The following is a 22,796-nucleotide window of genomic DNA, read 5'->3' as shown; positions in this document are numbered from 1 at the left end:
AACTTTTTTTCCCAAGTCACAACTACATTACCCCTGCATTTCCTGGAGAACTCTTCTTCCATATGGAAGCTGTCGCCACCCTGTACCCCAAGGTAATGGGTTATTTAGCCTTAACCCCCCCCCATATGAGGTCACATCAGGCTCTGTCCTTGTCGAAAATGCCCTACCCGAACCAAATGGCTGATTTCCAAGAGTAATACACGGTTATCAGCTGATATCCACCCTGGGCCCCTTTCACCTGATCCTGTGAAGCTCCATAATCGGGGGAAGTAGAGTCGCCTGCCGCAGCGTCTTCCCTCTAGGATCGCATTACGCTAATGGCACAGGAAGGGCCAGAGGATAGCTCAATTACTGTACCCCAATTATGTAGGGTAGCCTGAAGAAATTGAGGTTGGATGGCATAATAATCAGTGATTAAAGACTTCCCCTAACCTGCTGAACCTCCACATGCGAAGAGCACTGCTTCTTAACAGCCCAAGATGTGGTCAGTTTGATAAATTCGCTCCAGTCCAAATTCGCCTTCCACAGAGCAGGTGAAGGGTCTAATCACCCATGGCTGTACTCTGATAACAAATCAAAGGTAATGAGAAAACACATTTAGATTAAATTTCCAATGACTTAATAATAATCTTATATGCTCCTAAGCCTGGGATATTTGCTTTATGCAAGGTAAATAAGGGCGGTGCTTAATTCATTAGGACTGTCTGAAAGCTGACACGTGCTTTAACTTGTTTTTTGTTTTTTTTGTTTCCTCACTCTACTGCTCATCTGGAAAATGAATGAAAAATACCAGGCTGTAAATAACGGTCCGGATACAGTAGGGCAATTTGTCTACTGGGTTTTAGTGGGAACTCAATCTCAAGGAAGAGGAAAACGAAAGAGGCACCCAGTACAACAGAACATAATGATCTTCCACTAAGTAGATTTCTTGCTTCTGAAAAGTTCTGAAAAATTAAATAAAATAACTGGTGAATATTTAAGGGAGGCATGCAATTTTACTTCTTTTCAGTATGTGTTCTGTAGCGATGGCATTTCTTTGGGGCAAGCCTTTTCAAAACACAGAGAGACTTGTTAAGTCTTAGGAGTTAAGTCAGGCATGTCTAGAGTTCTGTTTAACCTTCTCGGATTAGTTTGAATTGACAGCGCTTGGCAGACTTTGACTACAGAGAAAAAAGGCAGGTTCCTTAGGGAATACTCTGGAGCAAAAGCTCAAAAGACCCACTGTAGGAAGGAGACTTTCGTAGTAATAGCTGCGAATTCGTTCATCTGCCAAGAGCTTAAAGAATCATTAAGTACTATCAGCTTTCTTGCCTTAAAATGTGAGAGATAGTGAACTCAGTGTATTTGAACTGGGAAGTACTCAAGAGTGTAAGCAGTTGAAAAGGGATCAGGAACAATTCTCTAGTGTGACATGCACAATTGCACAAATGAGACCGTGATAACAAGGAATATCCTTGAAATCCTCTTGGTAAGACAATGCATATTTTTTTAAAAGAAAGTAGTATGCAGTATGTATACTGTGCCCAGTATGTGCATGAAATGACCGACTAGAATTGAACTTTCAGCTTCACTTTCATACTGCATGCAGTATACCGTAAAAAAATAAGCTATATGTACGGTGGCCGAGAAGTGAACAAATCACGATTCTGAAAACAAAACACAAATTACAAACGCAAATGCAAATCTATAAAGCAAAATAACAATTCAGAAAACACAACAACAATTCAGAAAACACAACGACAAATCAGACAAACCGGAAGAGGTAGGTATAATTTGAGACAGCGCCATTGGTTTGGAAATAGATTACTCACCGCTGACTGGACGAAACATCTTTCATTCAAGGTCTACAGGAAGAACCAGAAGAACAACAGCAGAGTTAATTTAACTACCAGCTCCAGCGGTGCAGATGGTAGATTCAAGTTCAAGTTCAAGTCAGCTTTATTGTCAATTCTTCCACATGTACAGTACATACATACAGAGAATTGAAATTGCATTACTCTCAGACCCTTGGTGCATACAGTTAACATTAAACACGTTCAGATACAGATAATACAGTTTAAACATATGTACAACTATACAAATATACAAATGAGGATATTGTAGAAAAAAAAAAAAAGAATTAGATCGATAAGTGGCATAAGGCGCATGGCAGATAGAGTGCAAACCAGTTAAATAGAAACAACACTGTGTAGATATATTTGTAGTGCAAAAGAGCTTATCAGTCTGAGGACATTGTAGAAAATAATAAAAAAAGAGAGATCGATAGATAAAGTGCATAAGGCACATGGCAGAATAGATGGAGTGCAAACCAGTTGAATGTACAACAAAACTGTGCAGATTTGTTTTGTTTTGTTTTGTTATGAGTGTAGTGCAAGAAGAGCTTATCAGTCTGTTAAAGTGACAAGTTCGGATAGCTTTTTGTCAGACTATCCGAAGAGGTAATTTGCAGTCAATGTTGGATGGGTAGTGATCAGCCAATGCTGCACAAGTGACAGGTGCCGGTCACAGTTTGTTGGTCGGTGGGGGGGTGTCACAGAGTCAGAGTTCCTAGTGTGTTGCTGTGTTAAATGGGGGTGAAAGAGGGGAGGGGGGGCAAGGACGGGAGGGAGTTCAGCTTCCTGACAGCCTGATGTATGAAGCTGTCCTTCAGTCTGCTGGTCCTCGCCTGGAGACTCCGCAGCCTCCTCCCTGATGGCAGCAGACTGAAGAAGCTGTGTGTCGGGTGGGTGGGATCGCCTGCAATGCGGAGGGCTTTGCGGGTGAGACGGGTGCTGTAGATGTCCTGGAGGGAGGGGAGAGAGACACCAATGATCTTCTCAGCTGCTCTCACTATTCGTTGAAGTGACTTGCGGCAGGATGCGTTGCAAGCGCCATACCACACAGTGATGCAGCTGGTTAGGATGCTCTCGATGGTGCCTCTGTAGAAGGTGCACATGATGGGGGTCGGTGCTCTGGCTCTTTTTGAGTTTGCGGAGGAAGTAGAGACGCTGCTGTGCTTTCTTGGCCAGTGCTACAGTGTTGTTAGTCCAGGAGAGGTCCTCTGTGATGTGCACACCCAGGAACTTGGTGCTGCTCACTCTCTCCACAGTCGCACCGTTGATGGTCAGAGGGGCATGCTGAGTGTGTACTCTCCTGAAGTCAACAACAATCTCCTTCGTCTTCTTCACATTCAGAGAAAGATTGTTGTCACTGCACCACCCGGCCAGGCGGCTCACCTCGCTCCTGTAGTTTGTCTCATCTCTGTTGCTGATGAGACCCACCACAGTCGTGTCATCCGCAAACTTAATGAAGATGTTGGAGTTGTATGATGGTGTGCAGTCGTGGGTCAGCAGAGTGAAGAGGAGGGGGCTCAGCACACATCCTTGGGGGGCCCCAGTGTTCAGTGTGATGGTGCTGGATGTGTTACTGCCGACCCGTACTGCTTGAGGTCTCCCGGTCAGGAAGTCCAACAGCCAGTTGCACAGAGAGGTGTTGAGCCCCAGCTGGGCCAGTTTGTGAGTGAGCTGTTGAGGGATGATTGTGTTGAATGCTGAACTGAAGTCTATGAACAGCATCCTGACATATGAGTCTTTTTTCTCCAGATGTGTGAGGGCTGGGTGGAGGGCAGTGGTGATGGCATCATCGGTCGAGCGGTTGGACCTATATGCAAACTGGAAGGGGTCCAGGGAGGGGGGGAGGACAGACTTGATGTGGTGCAAGACTAGCCGTTCAAAGCACTTCATGAGGATGGGAGTGAGTGCTATTGGACGGTAGTCATTGAAGCAGGATGGAGATGACTTCTTAGGGACTTCTTAGATCGCGTGTCATCGTCTTTTTTGACGCGATCGCCTTTGGTTCGACCCTGCCTTTTGCCGAACTTTTTTTCTCTCCCTTTTCAAATCTCGTATCACATCGGAAAGGCATTTATTTTAAATAAAAATTGAGGAAATAAGTTCAAAATAAAGTATCAGGTAGGGTTAGGGAGGACTTTATTGTACCAATAAGGTGGCATCCATTTAATAATTTTAATTAAAATTATAATTTACACTGTACGTTATTATTGCATACTGTCTTTTTTTACTACAATACTGAGGTGCATATAATTGCCACTATTTGGCACAAGTAGTATACATAGCACAAAATCCTGCTATTTTCACTTAGTGTAAATACGTTAGCTGCTATCGCTATTTGACAGAACTATGTCAAATTTACCGTCACTCCCATAGACATTGTATTAGAAACACCCTCGCATTAGCATTAACAAGTTTTTTATATATATTCTGATATAATGCAGAGTACAGTGTTGTAAATGTACATGCATGTATATTTTTAGGCAGCAGCTATTTGCACTGTGTAAATAGCGATAGAGGCTATTAAACTAAGTGCAAAATAGCAATAGATGCTATTTACAATAAGTGCAAATACCTATTTACACTAAGTGAAAATAGCAGGATTTTGTGCTATGTATACTACTTGTAGCAAATAGTGGCAATTATCTGCACCTCAGTATTGTAGTAAAAAAAGACAGTATGCAATAATAACGTACTGAGTGTAAATTATAATTTTAATTCAAATTATTAAATGGATGCCACCTAATTGGTACAATAAAGCCCTCCCTACACCTACCCTAACCGAACCCGACAATTTATTTTGAACTTTTTGATTATTTCCTTAATTTTTATTTAAAATAAATGAATTGATTTCAGAATCGTGATTTGTTTTGCACTTTTTTCATATTTCCATTTTTCATATTTCACAGATATTTTCATGTCTTAACCCTGACTTGACTTGATCCCTCCACTTAAACTGTCTAAAATGTAATGCCCAAAACCATGAGAGGCACAACGACATTGCGTCAGAAAAAAATGGATGTATGTAGAGCCAGTCAATACATGTCTATCTCAAAACGGACACTTGTGAATACTCATCTGCAGACAACAACAGGAGACAGATAACTGGAATTGCTCCAGGTCAAATTCTCCATGGTTTACTGCAAACATGAATGGAGGTAATCACAAGGTATATATGCATTATGGCAGAGGTTAGACATCTCTGTCTAGTGTCTAGCATAGGCTGTTGACAAATATCCATGTCAAACCTTGTCTTTGTAGCAGCTATCCAACCATAAAATTATTTGTCTGCTGTTTTTTCAAAGATGTCTAAGACTAGAAACATACTCTACACTGCTGTAAAGACCACCTTAGACCAGCATGAATTTCCATTCTGGTTTGATGCTGGTGGACAAGTACAGCCATGCTGTAAAGCCATTCGCCAGCAAGAAATGTTGGTTGACCAAGGTGGTCTTTGTGGTAAAGCTGGTTGACCAAAGAACTGTTGCTTTGACAGCTGACCTGAAAGAGAATACTTAGTGTAATGCAGACCATTTATGCTAATGTTTGCTATAGCACCTCCTGCTGGAAAGCAACATGTACTTGTGTTGTTATGAAATGCGCCATACAACATTATGGGAAGAAAAATGAAATTGAGCTTGTATTAAGTTTTTGTACCTTTTTTTAACTCATAATATTTTAAATTCAAATTCCTGTATTAAAATTTCTGTAAAACAGAATAATTTTATTGTGATGGCAATATAACAATACATGTATAGAGGTATATATCCAGTAATGTATGTTTTTTTGTCTTCAATAAACTATTGGCTAAAAAAACTTTTTAATGATGCACCAAAACTGAAATTATGGCCAATACCAATAATAGCCAATGTTATAATTCTCCAAAACAGCCAATTACTATTAGCCCTGAATTCAAATATTTTGTTTAGGGAACTAAACCAATACATATAATACATGACCATTTTTTTCACCTTTTGGCTTGTGTTGTGCTGAAGTTGGATGTGAAAAATTTAAATGACCATGTACTTGTGCATGTGTGTTTGTGTTTGTGCACATGTGAGAAAGTGTGAAAGCCCATGAGAGGGAGCGGTGTTCATCTGTAGGTCAGGAGGTGACTGCTTGTAACCTGTGTTCTGCACCAGATGAGAAAAACAGAGAACACAAGCTTGCAGCAGACCCCTGATGCTTCAGACCCCTGTAACAAGCTGAGCAGAAACGTTGAGCATGTCTGAAAGCGAATGAACAGTGCCAGCACAAACACCGCACAGAAAACACTACAGAATGCCAGTGCTCACATCACGAAAATATCATATTCATCAGAAGGCAAGGTTTTCACAAAATCTTACATAAAGGGCTGCTTTATTTGTAGGAATCTTCCAGAATAAATGAACACGGGCAGCATGATCTCATTTGTATTCATATACCTGTAGAAGTGATTGGGTTTGTGATCTAACATGAACCACTTGTATCAACCTATACTTAAACAAACAGACTGACAGATACTTCGAGGAGATCCATTTTAAGGACAAGTCCATGCCTCTATTTTGAACATGAGCCAACTAATCATTTTTTCCCCTAAAAAGCAATTTGGGGAATATTTATGTAGCTCACCGGCTACGTCTATGTGAAGCTTTGGAAAACAGTACAGATCCTAACATGAACTATGTTGCGTAACTCAGCAAAAGACCTTTGTTGCGGTTTGGCGGACAGACTCTGAAAATTATTTGAGATGCTTATTTTTGAAAATAAAATATGATCCATTTTACATCTGCAGACATACTCTGAATATTCTGAAGCAAAGATGGGAGAATTATTTTACTTTATTTTAATAATCACAAGATGTTGGAAGGTCTGAGATATACATCTCCGCTGATGGCATTAAGCTAGGAGGCAGAGCGAATTGATGGAAAAGACACAAAATGATAGTGTTATAGTTTAAAAAGCAAAAGCAGAAAAGGCAATAAATATATAGAGAAGCCTTTGGAGAAAACGTATATAATGTTCAACATCTCAAGGCCCTTCAAGGGTGATTGAGGAGATCTACAGACAGAGAAATATTGCATATGTCATTCCAATACTTTGCTGTGTTATTTAATTTTTCATCATGTGATCACATTTTAACCAGATTGTAGCTAAATATTAAGTTACAGAGGCAACCTCAAGTTCGGTGTTCATGCTCTCTGGATCTGACTGAACTTCACTGGTGGAGATAACATTAACAACAATAATTCCACAATCCACTTTGTTCTCAACAAATGTAGCGTTTCCATGACATCTGGGTCATCCTGATCACATAAAAGGCCACTAGAAGGGCAAGACAACACCAGAAATGGCTCCAACATGGCTGTTTAGTGTCTTGTAAAAAGCTCTTGTAAAATTTTTACAGGGTTTTACCATGCTGGGCCGAGACTGCCGCCCACCATAGCCAGCCTTCAAGTTAGACCTTCAGAGACCAAACAAAAGCAAGACCCTGGACCTGCTGGTAGGCGAACGTCGCTTTTGACCACAGCAACGGTGCATTGACAGGCTTTAAACTGGTCAGAATCAATAACACTCAACCCGATATAAGACCGCAAACCACTCACAAACCACCAAGACACTTACGTCATGGTCGCACAAAAACATCATGATGAAACAGAGTGAAATATGTTGTTATGACTGAAACAACACATGCCCTTAGCGGATTTTAAAGTGTGATATAGGCACACACATAACATAAGCTAATCATTGACAGTCATCTAGGTGTCATTTATAGATACTCTGTTTTAACAAACATATAAATCATGTTTACCAAGAAAAGAAAAAAAATCGTACTTCATTTTTGCAAAATCTCTCAATTTGTATCAAATAAGATATGGTGTCAGTCTGACTGAAGTCCAAATTTCTCACTTCAGTGGAAATGTAATCCTCATGGTCGTCATAAACAGTTTGTTGTGTGAAAATTCAGACTCGCAATGCATATTATGAATATTATTCATAATTATATTATTCAACATATTATGAATAAGTAATCACACCTTGCTTATCTGCTTGGAGATGAGACTGTTCCACAGAGCTGAAAGGGCTGAATATGTTTCTGTTTAGTGGAGCATTTGGTGTCTTTTAGTAGACTGTGTAATAACTGCTTTTACATCTTTAAAGTGTGTTTGGAAGGCATTATATTTTATGAGTGTGTTACAACAGATAATTTAGTGATCAAATTATTATAAAGTCGAAATGCATAATAAAACAAGTTTATCTACCTATCCACCTGATGAGGACATAATTTACTTGAAGTACAGCTATTCCTTATCATATAATGTCCAAGTAACCCCTTTCACACTGCAACGTTGGTCCCGGAAAATTGCTGGAGTGCCTTCTGTGTGAAAGCAAACACGTCCCGGGGTTAATTCTGGGATCGGGACCCAGTAACATTGCCGGGTTCAGTCCCGGAACGAGCTCTGTGTGAACAAATGCCAGAACCAATGCCATAAAGGCACGTTATCATGCGACTCTTTTACCAGGCGTTTTGAAGACAGATCAATGTTCCCCACGAAAAAATATGTGCAAACTGTAATGAAGCAGTGATCAGGGACCCTCACTGTCCGCACTGAAGCAGAGATCGTTCGCCAGTTTAGTGGAACGGTACGCATCGCATTACACATCACATCCCAATGTCACGTGTCTTTAAGGAATCTTTACGGGTTGTGTGTAAACACACGCAGATTCTGGAAAATCACTGGCAGTGTGAATGAACCAAAATCAAACGCTGTGTGAAAGAGACTAGTGAGTAGTTAACCCACCTGGATTGAGTCAGTGATTTGAACTCAAGGACTAAATCAGTCTGGTTCATGACTGATTAATTTGTGAGCAGTTCAAATTTTGTGAGCAGAAAAAAAAGACAAGAATCTCTCATTGAAATCTGGTTAATTTTTAAAGGGATAGTGAAAATATATATAATGAAAGTATAATGAAAATTCTGTCATTAGTTACTCATGTCATTCCAAAGACCTTAATTCATAATTTGGAACACAAATTAAGATAGTTTTGATGAAATCCAAAAGCTTTCTGACCCTGCATAGACAGTAATCGAACTACCATATTCAAGGCCCAGAAAGGTAGTCAGGACATTGTTAAAATAATGTGACATCATTGGTTCAACCTTAATTTTATGAAGCTACAAGAATACTTTTTGTGAAAACAAAAATAATGGCTTTATTCAACAATTTGTTCTCTTCCGTGTCAGTCTTCGACGTGCATTCAGAAATTGTTGAATAAAGTTATTACTTTTCTTTCTTTGTGCACAAAAATGCTTCATAACATTACGGTTGAACCACTGATGTCACATGGACTATTTTAATGATGTCCTTACTACCTTTCTGGGCCTTGATTGTGTCAATTGTGTTGCTGTCTATGCAGGGTCAGAACGCTCTTGGAGTTAAATATCTTAATTTGTGTTCTGAAGATGAACGAAGGTCTTACGGGTTTGGAACAAACTAAAAGTGAGTAATTAATGACAGAATTTTTCATTTTCATTTTTGGGTGAACTTTTAAGACTTTATAATAACAATAATAATACAAATAATAATAATAATAATAATAATACAAATGCAAAACCAGAAAAGAAAAAAGTTCATTTCTCATGACAAATGTCTTCAGAACTAGCTGATTTGACTTTAGAACATAGCTGAACTCAGTTTCCACTAGAATGCCTGTCATTATTTAAGACTAGTCAAGCAGAGAGTTTTGAGATATTTGATGATTCACAAACAAGCAGAGACCAAAAAAAAAAAAAAACAGTAGAGAAAAAATGTTGACAGCAAGATGGTTTTATCATAATTTGTTACAAAGCCATTTGTCTTGCTTGTCATAATTTAAACAGCAACCATTAGTCATGAATCTCAAAAAGATGCTAAATCTTTTGACCTGATCTGAGTCAACTACAAACATTAGACTTAGCAATAAAGTATGAGAGGCTGCATGCTGCATTGTGTCAGTCAAAGCTAAAGATTACTGTCCGCTAGACCGCTACATGCTACAGCAATCAGCATGCCAAACCGAACCAATCCGTTATTAAGAGCTTCACCTTATAAGTTAACGCAAGCTAATTAAATCCACCACTGGTTCTGCACAGATATTATAATCAGAGGTTCTTTAAACAGCAATGTGTGTGCCATATTTGGCCCATATGTTCCAATGGGTTATTTTCCCAGATTTGCTTGTGGTGATGTCATTCATAGTGCCCACAGGTCAATGGTCTCTAGTGTGTGCCAGTAGAAACAGGTTGTCTTGTTGGCTGAATAGTCCAATACATGACTGTGTGTTTTAGTACACATTAACAGCATGACATCATCTGGCATATGCTTCAGTGCGGAACACAAGCAGCGATGTTGGGGCTGCTATTCTAGTCTCAGATACCCACCGTTTTTTTTTTTTAAAGATAAATTACAATATCTTGATAGTTTTAAGGTTTCCCTCAAGGCAAAACAGTGCCAAGAGCCCCATTATGTCCAAATCTACAGCAGGCCTGCTCTTGTCAGCCAGCCAGCAGACAGGCACTATTCCTAACTCACGGAGGGTGTTTTCCTTGGATGCCTGAGTTTTTTTTTTTTTTCAGCCTGGATGCGGGAAGCCATTGAAGCTTTCAGATCTGTTTATCAAAAGAGAATGTTACTTTCATAAAGAAAAAAAAAAGACAACAATGGAGAGCTAGTGTAGTGTACCAACCTTCTCTTTCTAATTATTACAGATGCATAAATCATATTGATGCCAGGTGTAATTCTTTTTCTTCCTTGCTAACATAATATTACCATGGTTTCTGCTTCACTGTTTGGATCAACAGCCATTTGAGTAGACAAAGCACCCCGTGATGTGTCATTACAGGCAGCTGTGCGCTGTTTACAATCTCAAAAGGCCTCAACAGGACTGTCAAACCCACAAGAAAAATGGTCATATTTGTGGCATGTTTATATCTAGACATCCCATCCAAATCTCACGACCACTGCAACGCTCTTAGGATTTAAAAAACACTAAAGAACCTGATTTGATGATTAGGCCATTTCTTGATTTATAGTTTTTCCCCCCAGCTGTCTGTCTGCCTGAAATTGACATTGCAGATTACATTACAGTGGTGATTGAGTGTAACGTAAGCAGTAATATATTACAAATCTCACTGGCCTGGAGGCACTAAGGGGGTCTCAGAAGTAAAAGGTGCCAACCTCCAATCAAACCCCCTAAAGATGACAAGGACAAAACCTGGCAGGTTCACGTTAACACAATCAAAACAAACCAAAGAAGTCATTGGTATTGTTCAGATAGAGTTATCATTGGCTTAAGAAACCAATGTGTGTAATTTTTTGAGGGTTTTGTGTGGCAAGATGTGGACTCAAACAAACTAATATTAACCTAATATTAATATTAACTTAAAATGAAAGTTAATTAAGGTTAAAGGGACAGTGCACCAAACAAATTGTTCCAAAGAACCCAAAAGAAGATATTTTGAAGAAAGTTTCATCTACAGTGGTGTGAAAAAGTGTTGGCCCCCTTCCAGATTTTTTTTTTTTTTTTGCATGTTTGTCAAACTTTAATGTTTCAGATCATCAAACAAATTTAAATATTAATCAAAGATAACACAAGTAAACACAACATGCAGTTTTTAAATGAAGGGTTTTTGTATGAAGGGAAAACAAAATCCAAACCCACATGGCCCTGTGTGAAAAAGTGTTTGGAAGACTTGCTGTGATAAATGGAACCAAACCAAATCTACCAAACAATCCTGAAGGACAATGTCCAGCCATCTGTTCGTGACCTCAAGCTGAAGCGAACTTGGGTTCTGCAGCAGGACAATGATCCAAAACACACCAGCAAATCCACCTCTGAATGGCTGAAGAAAAACAAAATGAAGACTTTGGAGTGGCCTAGTCAAAGTCCTGACCTGAATCCTATTGAGATGCTGTGGCATGACCTTAAAAAGGCGGTTCATGCTCGAAAACCCTCCAATGTGGCTGAATTACAACAATTCTGCCAAGATGAGTGGGCCAAAATTCCTCCACAGCGCTGTAACAGACTCGTTATCAGGCAAGTTATCGCAAACGCTTGATTGCAGTTGTTGCTGCTAACGGTCACCCAACCAGTTATTAGGTTTAGGGGGCAAGCACTTTTTCACACAGGGCCATGTGGGTTTGGATTTTGTTTTCCCTTCATAATAAAAAACTTCATTCAAAAACTGCATGTTGTGTTTACTTGTGTTATCTTTGATTAATATTTAAATTTGTTTGATGATCTGAAACATTAAAGTGTGACAAACATGCAAAAAAAATAAATAAATAAAAATCAGGAAGGGGGCCAACACTTTTTCACACCACTGTATACTGTCTATACAATGAAAGTCAATGTGGTCCAAAAGAACACTGAACCAATTTCTTTTAGTCCGTATTGGACTCCACTGATTTTCATTATATAGCCAAAACCCCATTTTTTAAAGATATCTTCTTTTGTGTTCCACAGAAGAGTCATACAGGTTTTGAACAGCATGAGGTTCAGCAAATGAGTACAGCATTTTCATTTTTGGTGAACTATCCCTTTATGCGATCACTGAATTCAATCATATGGTGGTCACATGGTGCAAAACTTACAGTATCTCATAGAAAGACACAGACCAGAGTTTTTTATGATGGGAGAAAAATGCACTTAATAATATTAAACATTTCTGTTAATCTGAGGCTTGAAGAAACTAATAAACTATTCAATTGTGGTTAGTGAATAAGTACAATCCTACAGTATGTTATTCATATAGAAACATATGGTCCTATTTTTCTTTATCCTCAGTCACAACAATCCTGAATTCAAAGGCATTTAATAATAAATACAATGGAAAAGACAATTGTTTGGTTTTTGTTATCCAGCAAGTGATAATCTTGTGTTTTATGGAAAACAAGAGCATTAGCCAAATATGATCTCCTTCAGGAACTGTTCATAAAAACATTGTTTTCATAAAAACATTGCGATCTGTATGATGTCAAATAACCGTATGGGTTTTACAGAAGAGATCAGTGATAATTGTGTATTGTAAAAAAAAAACAAGTGCTTTTAATATGTGATATGATGCTTTTGTTTTAGGTTCAACAAAACTGTGAGTTCAAAGAACTCTGCATGCATCCAACTCAAACAAATGAATCTGGTTGGAAAAAAGACACCAAACAAAAGAACGCAATTAATCAAATCTGTCAAAAGCTCCAAAGCAACTCAAATACAGTAAAAGCAGTTTTGACCAGATAGATACACTTTTAAAAGATACACAGCACCAAGCAAACGAGTTTGTCATCGCAGCAATTTGTGCCTTGTGAAAAGCCATGAAAAGTTTGTTTACGTGCACTTTTCACATACCTCCATGGTGGGCGGCATTCACATGATGTCATCTGTCTGAATCATTGGCGATCGTATTTTCATCACATTTCCCAGTGTGTTTTGCTTTCGCTAAAACAACAGAACTCGCATGAGCACGACTGGTTTTATTGTGCTGGCATAACAGCTGTAAATTTTGAAATAACCTGGCATCCACCTCACAAAGACAAGTGCCGGTTATAAAGCTACAGTACCTGGAGAAGTGTTGTGTGTGTGTGCATGACATAACTATTCAGTCTGAACCTGTGGAGCTTAAATGGGCTTTTCATGGCACTCTGTAGGACACCGACTCTCAGTGATTACCTTCACTCTTCAGCTGGATTTAATAAACCTGTTCATCTGTCAGTCTGACTGTAAAATCTGAGCTCATAAAGCCAAGTCTACCATTCCATAGGTTTGCTGAGATCACAGAAGGTTGATTAAAACAACTGAAAAGAAAAATGAGCTAAAACTAATGAAGTTTCTTAATGAGCCCAAGAAGTGTGCATCGCGGTTCTGGGTTTTACAAGATGGATGAAACATGTGCAAACAGGCGTTTGGTACCTAACAAGGTGCTTGTGGTTTGTTAAGATCTGACATTTTCTCATGAGTCTCTTACAAGCTTTATACACTTTTGGAGAAAGTACAAAGGAACTTGGGTAGTTTTAATGATAGAGATCAACCGAAATCACTTGTTTATGACCGCTATTATTTAATCAGTATAACAAACACTTTTAAAAAAGTATTTATATTTACTTTCTGCCACACTAAAAACTGAAAGATCATTATACTACTAACAACAAATATTTACACATTATGAATATTTAATGATTTGTATTTTTTCTTAACAATAATAAATATTAATGTGATATGTATTTGTGTAATTATATTTATACGGAGTTGTTTTGCAATCTAAATTGTCTCAAATTTATTTTCTGGTTAATACCAATTAGCCTTTTTTCAGCCAACAACTGTTATTAAAATAACATCATGTATGCATTGCTGATTTGTAATCTAATGGTCACAAATTCATTTTCTGATCAATACCAATTAGCCGATAATTGTTTTGCTTCAGACGATAACTGATATTAAAATTCTATTAATTAGAATTACGATTAAATGTTGAAATTAATTTATTTAAAAAATAAAAATGTACTCTACAATAAAAAAACTATGCTATTTTGTCTAAAAACAATCAAAGTGAAAAACAATCATTTTAAATACTAAAAGAAGGGCAAAAAGAATGCATAAATTTGTATGCATTATTGTTTGACATATACTGTATTCAACATAAAATAGATTTTTAATTGATATCAATATATATCTGCATCTCTTAATTGCAATAATATAAAAATCTGGGCAAGGCTGCTATTATGGTACTAGAGAAAGCAAAAAGCTGATTATTTTGCGATGTTTGCTAATAAAGCTCTGGGGGACATTGCAATATTGCCAGTTTTGACTAAACATGCTCCCATCGAACAAATCAAGCATAAACACAATTTAATTGCAGAAGTCAAAGAACATCAGGTTTAACATAAGCATCATTTTTCAAATCCATCTGTTGGAAACTTTTGCCAATTTTAAAGAATTCAGAAATGAATTCAGGCCAATATACATTTGTTTGTGGAGATGATGGCATCCTCTACCTTCTCCCAAGATTGCTGGAACTAATTGCCCTCACATCTGCCACAAATCTGTTAAACATGTGTTTGCACAAAACAGCAAGAACGGGTGAGGTGCTTCATGCAGCAATCACTGTCCAGTGTTTAACGTTTGTGTGTGTGTTCACACCCCTGGTTCAGCCCTCATGTTTGGAAAAACAGTTGTGTGATTTAAACAGGCGGGGTGTCCAAATAGTCCATTGCTGAAGTACCTGCACCTGCTCCTATATACAGTCAAACTTGAAACAACAGCGGCTCCCAGAGGGAAAACACTGAACATCAAACATTGATAAAACAACATTTACAAAAATTAAAGACAATAAGTTAACATTTCTTATGTACGAGAGAAAGTTTATATTTTCATCACTTGTTTTAAGTGATCTATCTTAGATTAAAAATGTAATACAAAAGTTAGACTGGATTTACCATTTACAGAATATTATTTAAACATGCACATTAGCAACAACAATGGCCAGTCACGCACCTTGTAACGCGCTATTCTCAAGAAGTGTAAGCAAACGAACATTATACTCCATTAGGCACAATAATTACAGTAATTAATTACATTTTGACGTCTTACCTGTTAGCAGCATCCCCGAGCCACTCTCCTCATCTGGTGCTTCAGTTGGACCACTCTCCAGGATGGTGGCTTTTACCAGAGTAAATAAAACAGCTGTCCACACTACAGGCGCCAGCATCATGTCTGCCTATTTTATAAAGCCGCAAGACAGGCACTGTGATTTTTCATCGCATTAGAAGCTAATGAGAACGTTAAAAATGGAGTGGTGCCTGTCTACCATTGGAGTTTGGCCGCTTTACCTCCGCGCCTCAGCGTGCTCACCTTCAGAACACCGCGCGCTTGCCTGACACCTTCATCAGTACAGTATTTGCTCGAGAGACTCCGCCCACACCCTCGCCAAAGACCAATGAGAAGCAGCATCTCAAGGCTCATTAACATGAGAATAGCGGAGGAGGACTGTACTGGATACTAATTGTGACCCTGGAACACAAAACAATATTTTGGAAATTGAGATTTATACATCAATTGCGCTAAATAATAAATAAAGCTGAACAAATCTGAAAAAAGCTGAAAAGCTTTCCATTGATGCATGCTTCGTTATGATAGGACAATATTTGGCCGAGATACAACTATTTTAAAATCTGGAATCTGAGGGTGAAAAATATATATATATATATATATATATATATTGTGAAAATCGCCTTTAAAGTTTTTAGCAATGCATATTACGGATCAAAAATTAAGTTTTTATATATTTACTGTAGGAAATTTACAAAATATCTTCATGGAACATGATCTCTACTTAATATCCTAATGATTTTTGGCATAAAAGAAAAATCGATCATTTTGATCCACACAATGTATAGTGTACAAATATACCCGTGCTACTTATGACTGGTTTTGTGGTCCAGGGTCACAATTATGAAATAATCAAACAATGAAATCAAAAATTAAACATTTTAAAAATGGTAATATGTCACTAAATAATATATAACTTAACATATATTGTCATATATATATTACATATGACAATATGTTATACATAAACTGTATATATGTGTTACAGTGTTTTAGTGCAAACATTTTCTACTTGTGCTTTGGCTTATGTACTAATAGATGAAATTTATGAATTATGAAATTATTTGTGATATTCTTCATTTAGCCTATATGTCACTTTAGATACAAATATCTGCTAAATGAAATGTACAGGTAAATGAATAAGTAATTCATATTTTTATCATTTTAATATTTAATAATTAATATTAACAATTTAAAATATATTCATTTAATACTTTATATATATATATATATATATTTATTAGACATTAGGCTGATGATACACTGTAAAATATACAGATAGAAATTAGTTACCATTCTCAATTGGAGAGAAAAGCATGACATTTGCATTTCATAGGTTCAGCTTTGTCCAGGACACAAACATTTTTTAACTGAAAAGAAAAGTTTAAGTTAAGGCAACAATTTTTTTTCCCAAAGTTTTATTTCCATATATCTCTTAATTCAGTGATGCTTTTCATACAAAATGTAAATGGTAGAAATGATAAGACTAATAAGAGTCAATGAGCAGAAATATATGGCATCGTAGATCGATAATCAGATCACAGGAGTGAGGCAGTCGTCTCTGTGCATCACTCCACTGTTTTCAACAACTCTTTTACAACAAACTGAGAAGTGAAGGGTCTTCTAATTTTCTCCCAGAAACCCAGGGCTAAGTGCATCAAAGATGGTTTCTAAAAAAAAAATCAACAGCCAATTAACTCATGGATGAAGATTTACAATTTCCTACATGCACATACGTGTGTCATCATAACATGCAAACATGACATCATCCAAAGAGATTAGCCACAGGTCAGTTGGACAAAGTATACAGCACACAGACACAAACTAGTGCTGTAATAAATTTGGCACCTGGCATATATATGTGTGTGTGTGTGTGTGTGTGTGTATTTTTTTCTGATTTTATTTACTTTTTTTAAAAGAGGAAAGGTGATGTCTAATTAAAGGGAAGTCAAAGATCTAATTAGGTTCACAACACTCATCTCCATCCCAAAATGGAAATGGTGGCCAAAGTTACTGTAGTTCACTAGGACATCACATACTGTAAAAAAAAAATAAAGAAATCAAATGTCTTTACATTAACATTTCTTTTAGAGACAGGTTGCGTTACACAACATCAATTCCCCACCTATAGTGCAACCAGTACAAATACCACTAAACTAATTATTAAACTTTCAGGGGGCACGTCAATATCAAGCACAATAAGCAATGCATCTGCATTAAAATCTGGAATTTTTAGGTGAGCTACACATCCTGTATATATAAAGATCTCTGTGTAGCGGTGAATTGGTCCCATTGGTGCTAAAGCTAGATTGTGTTGAGTGCAGGTATAAAACTACAGGATGAGGAGCAGTCCTAAAGTGTCATTTTGTTGCATAGCCCTACTGTACTTCAACAGTGAACATTTCCCTGCATTTAGATATAATAAAGCGCAACAGTCAGGTTCCACAGGTAAAAATTCCATTCATTTTCTCCATATCCACTGTTGAGATTCTTAAGCAAAAAAATCATGGTAAAGAACTAATGTACCACTCATAATCCTGTAAAGAGATTTGCCAATCATGAAAATCGCGTAAGATGTGTTTCATTTATTAATTTCTTTATACTATAAGTCAGAAAGTTGTATTTTTGTATACTGTTTTGCTTGAAATTCCCATGAAAACAATGAATGGTAAAACACTTCCAGAACCACGACTGCTGAAAATGCAGGCAGCCACTGTTGCACTCTATTGCAGGCTCACCCTAAAAATACCACCATGTAATAAACTCTTCAGATACAGTAGAAAAGACACAGTCGAAGTCGACAAACTGAAGACATGGGCAGGATCAGAGTAAAATCCATATTCCGAATAAATTAACCTTTGTTAACTCTCGTTAAAAACATTACAATATCTCACTAATTAAGAGAAAACAACATATTCTCTATTTCATATAGATTGCACTGAATATTTTTGTGTGGTGAATAATAGATACAATAGAAAGTCGACAAAGCGCTTCAATCTGTCTCACCATCTTCCTCAATTACTGAAAGATAAAGATATGAGCTCATAATATGCCCTCTGGAAACAACACTGACATCAACAGCAACCAACAAATACAACCTTTCAGTCTTCTATAACTCAACTGCATTAGCTTTTTAATATATCATCTATTTTCCCCTGAATCGTTTCAATAACACACTCGGAAAAGACCGACATCATTAACATCCACCTAAACTTTACAATGCTACACTCTTTGTTTTGTGCAATCTCTTTCCTCAAACACATGCTCAAGTACATCTAAGAAACGAATAGCAGTGACAATTAACCTACAGCGTACAGCATCTGTTCATTGCCTCTTTTAGGCCAAATGCTTCGTAATGCATCATGCACCAATGTGGCAATAAAATCTCAAAGTTTAGGCACTTGGTATCTTACCTCTCGAGAGTAAGAAAAGGATTAGACCTTACGTAATGTCCAGCTACACTCGGATCATTTACAAGGTACAAAATGGAACACTGTGAAAAGATATTCAATCTACTGCAGTCTGAGAGGAAAGTGAGTTCAATTTGGCCTTTTTTCAGTAGGTGGGAGCAGACCGTCTTTTCCACTCACGCTAGGGAAAGAAGTAGAATTACAGCAGCGCGAACCTTAAGGTTGTGTGTTCACCAAAGAGTTTTTAGCCACCGAAAACACCAGCAACAATATTAATGTTGTAATCTGGGGGTGTCAGATGATTTGTTAATCAATCATTGTACAAGCAGAATGTGATGGCAGGTTGGTGTTGTATTTGTCCCACCCATCCATGCAAATGGACGGTTAAGGTAAAAAGTAACAGTGACGGGTGCTACATTTTACCCAAAGATGAACACTGTTCAACTCTCAACAACCAGAAACACTCAGCTTGGAACAGACATTTGCCCCCACGTCATACTAAAACGTGGTGATCCCAATGCAAGCAATTTAAATCATATGCTGGATTCAGAAAAAAACATTTTGGTGGACACACTGCCAAAATCCCTAGAAATAACTTTTCAGTCATTGTGTCCTGTGCAAAGAGTCTAAAGAACCTCTCAAATCTCAACAGCTAAATGTCTCACATTTTCTGCACAACTGTTTCCGTCATAGTTTGTGTTTTTGGGTGTCTTCCTCTCTGAGGTCTGAGGTCTTAATCACAGGCACAGCTGATGTGACCATCTCCCTGTATGTGAGCCTTGTGGAATCAGCCCTAATGAAATTAAAAGAGGTGGGGACTGGGGAGCGCCACTTGAGGCTAAACTATTCAGTTTGAAACCTATCAAGATCTCCAAGCGCTTTCCATCTTGCCACAACTTTCGTAAACAGTAACAAGGACGTCTGTTAATTTCTAAACTAGAGAAGAACACCTATATAAAACCATATAGGATCAAGCTGATGGTAAACAGTTGTAATAGTGTAAACTGCAGACGTAACTCTTGTTTCCCTCCAAAAATGGGCTCCTCCTCCTAGGGCAAAGATTATAAAACTCATGCTAGACAGAATCATGCTAACACCAGTCATCTCTCTCAGTCTCCTGGTAGCTTCCAGATACTCTACCGCTTGAGCCAGGCGCCGCATTCACTCCAAGGGAGTAGTGATACCCGTTGGGGACTCCGCTCTGGCTGCGCGAGAGCAGCGTGGAAGTGAGGGCCGCACCTGATGAAGTGTGGGCGATGGAGGCTCCAGTCCTGGGGGAGCGGCCCATGCCGTACGTGCTCAAGGCATCGTGGAAGTCGTCCGATTCAGACAAGTGCGATTCTTGCTGGAGGGGACCTAAGTTGGGGTCAGAGCCGATACGAGTGACAGGCACGGGAGATTGGCGGTAGGTGCTACCGCTGAGTAGGGCATCGTGCTCTGACAGGCCACGACTAAGGCGAGTGGGGCAGGGCCCTGTAGACTGGGCAGTGTTGAGCTGGACCGGAGAGGAGTTGGCAGTCTTGTAGGCAACAGCAGGCCGAGGGGTAAGGGGCGTCTGAGGGAGCTGTCTACGCCCACGGCAGGGTGTGCTGGTGCCTGAGGTATGAACGACTGAAGTTCCTTTAGCTGTGTTAACTCCCTGAAACACAATGGAGAGAAGAGAAAGAGTAAGTTATTGCCACACAGCAATGTGTGGAAACTAGAGCGACCGAGGGAAACCACCTGACCTGTTTAAGCCTGTTTGGGTCATGGGGTTCTCCAGGCGAAGTGGATCTGCTGGGCCCAGCGGACACGCTGTGGCCTTGTTCATGGCTGCCGTAGCGGTCACAAGAGTAGTATCGCTGCTTCCTTTCCACTGCTGAGGATGAATGGTGCTTCCTCTCGTGGGAACGGCCACGGTCTCGCTCCCGTGCTCGTTCCCTAGGCAGTGACTCAGCGTTTGGATCTGCTATTGTATATAAAAATACATCACATATATTAATCAGCCATGTCCCATGTCCTATTCACAGCTGAATTGTGAATTTTTTAAATGTTAAAATATGATGTTCTGTGGCTCTTTTAAAACAATTCTTGTTTGTTTGAGTGTTGCAACCAGCCCAACATAGCAACAGTGGCGTGAGAAAGTTAAAGTGGGACTGACAGAGAAACAGATGGGTGGATGCTTGTCCAACAAATGGAAGATGGAGAGAGGTACTTCAAAATCAATAATTATTTTTGAGGTTGTTTTGTGATTCAAGTGGTTCAAAAATGGAAATAAATAAAAGTAATTTACTATATCTATTAATTGACATACAAACTACTGTTCAAAAGATATATAAAAAAAAATAAAAAATAAATAAAATATATATATATTTTTTTTTTTTTTTTTTTTTTTGAGGAAAAAGTATTTTATGCTCAGGTTGCATATGTTATACAATAAAACTGTAATATTGTAGCTGAATTTTGGGGTTGTTTGTTTACTCAAAAATGTGTCATTTCAAATTAAATTAAATTATTAATTTCTCATTTTCTCTGCTTATATTCTCCCCCTATAAATGAATGTATCCATGCACCGGGGCCTTTTAACTGGTCTGTAAATATCAGACAATGCTGCCCAACACCAACCCGAAACCACTATGAACTCAAAACACCAAAGGGCACTTATATATCACCACAAAAGAGCTGGTGACTTGTGTGTGTGCATGTGTGGGCCCTGCTGTTTGGTGATGTTGTGATCTTTGACTACAGAGAAACAAAAACATGTAGAGGAAGATGTATGTGGGTCTGTATGTGTTTGAAATCTGAGTACAAACACACCCAACAATGAGCTTTCAGTGGACTGATGTATTGCTCTGTTTCAACTCAGTCAAAGCTGACTGATCTATTAACAGCAGAGCCAGACTCCGGCTGAGAAACATGTTTATGTTCCAGTGTTTCTAAGAACAGAATGAGAGGAACAGGAGAGAAAGAACAGGAATCTTGTAATAAAGAAATAACAGGTGGTTCATTTTGTCATCCTAAGAGCTCTCTCCTCATGAGCAACCACAAGCTGCTTTTTCCAACTGCTGACTTTCCCAGTCATGCCACAAACTGGCCAAGAACAAAAATAAAAAAATCAATCCATTCAAAAGCACATTTTCTAGCAATGGTCTTTAAGCCCCGTTTTCAGTCAAAGAGAGAGGCTGACAAAGTAAATCCTACACCAAAGCGCTTAGGAGAGCAATAAAGAGCCTTTTCCTTGATAACCTGATCACTGTAATCCTTAAAAGAATTTACATCACTGTGCTAAGCAAAGGAAGCTGGGATTTTCAACTAGTACTCCATTTTTCTTCAAAATCTTTAAAGATTGTATAGAACTATATATGGCAAATGTCACATTTTACACAAAATTAATAATATAATATAATATAAAATTGCATAGCAACACCCCAGTTTTCTTTATAATTCTTTAAGATTGTACAGACCTATACTGGAAATGGCAAATGTCTCATCTTATTCAAACTTATAGTAATATAATATAATACTGCATAGCAACACGATATAACGATATAAAAAGAGGCTGCTAGGTGATGACATAAACATATTTTAATCCGTTGTATTATTTAATTTGTACAACAGTTCTTTCTGGTCCTTGAATCTGATTGGCTGAGTGGAGTGCAATATTCTAGTGATAACAGAACTCCAACCGTTTCTCCATTTGAATAACTCTGCTTGCAGTATTTCTCACAGCGAGTGTTATGGCGGCTGCCGAAATCCACTATAATGTTATAAACAATACTGAGTTTTTTTAGGTGAGAATATACTTATTTAGACTTCAAATATGCGGTTTGTTAATAAAGATAACGTCTTTTTGAAAATTTGCTTGGACATTCTCCGAGATGTGAGCTCCAGGGCGTCAGCGGCCGTTCAGCACTCATGAATCCACCGAGAGCAGCGTCATCTCAGCCAGTTCTATTAA

General features: G+C 38.2%; 2 protein-coding genes across 2 annotated transcripts in view; both read right to left on the bottom strand.

Moving 5' to 3' along the window:
• The window catches only part of LOC306862764 (uncharacterized protein), a 61,345-nt gene extending 45,650 nt beyond the window's left edge, over positions 1 to 15,695 (bottom strand). The window contains exon 1 of the mRNA XM_079405742.1: positions 15,432 to 15,695. Within this exon, the coding sequence (XP_079261868.1) occupies positions 15,432 to 15,552 (121 nt within the window). The 5' untranslated portion in view covers positions 15,553 to 15,695. The remainder of the gene's footprint in view (positions 1 to 15,431) is intronic.
• Positions 15,696 to 19,949: 4,254 nt separating this feature from the next.
• The window catches only part of cacna1bb (calcium channel, voltage-dependent, N type, alpha 1B subunit, b), a gene marked incomplete at both ends in the record, with an annotated part of 126,373 nt that continues 123,526 nt past the window's right edge, over positions 19,950 to 22,796 (bottom strand). Inside the window, 2 exons of the mRNA XM_079404458.1 lie at positions 19,950 to 20,498; positions 20,587 to 20,804. Coding sequence (XP_079260584.1) covers positions 19,950 to 20,498; positions 20,587 to 20,804 — 767 coding nt within the window. The remainder of the gene's footprint in view (positions 20,499 to 20,586; positions 20,805 to 22,796) is intronic.

Source organism: Barbus barbus (assembly GCF_936440315.1).
Source record: "Barbus barbus genome assembly, chromosome: 43".
Classification (NCBI taxonomy): Eukaryota; Metazoa; Chordata; class Actinopteri; order Cypriniformes; family Cyprinidae; genus Barbus; species Barbus barbus.
Note: the sequence above shows the minus strand (reverse complement) of the source record. Positions and strands in the feature narration are given on the sequence as shown.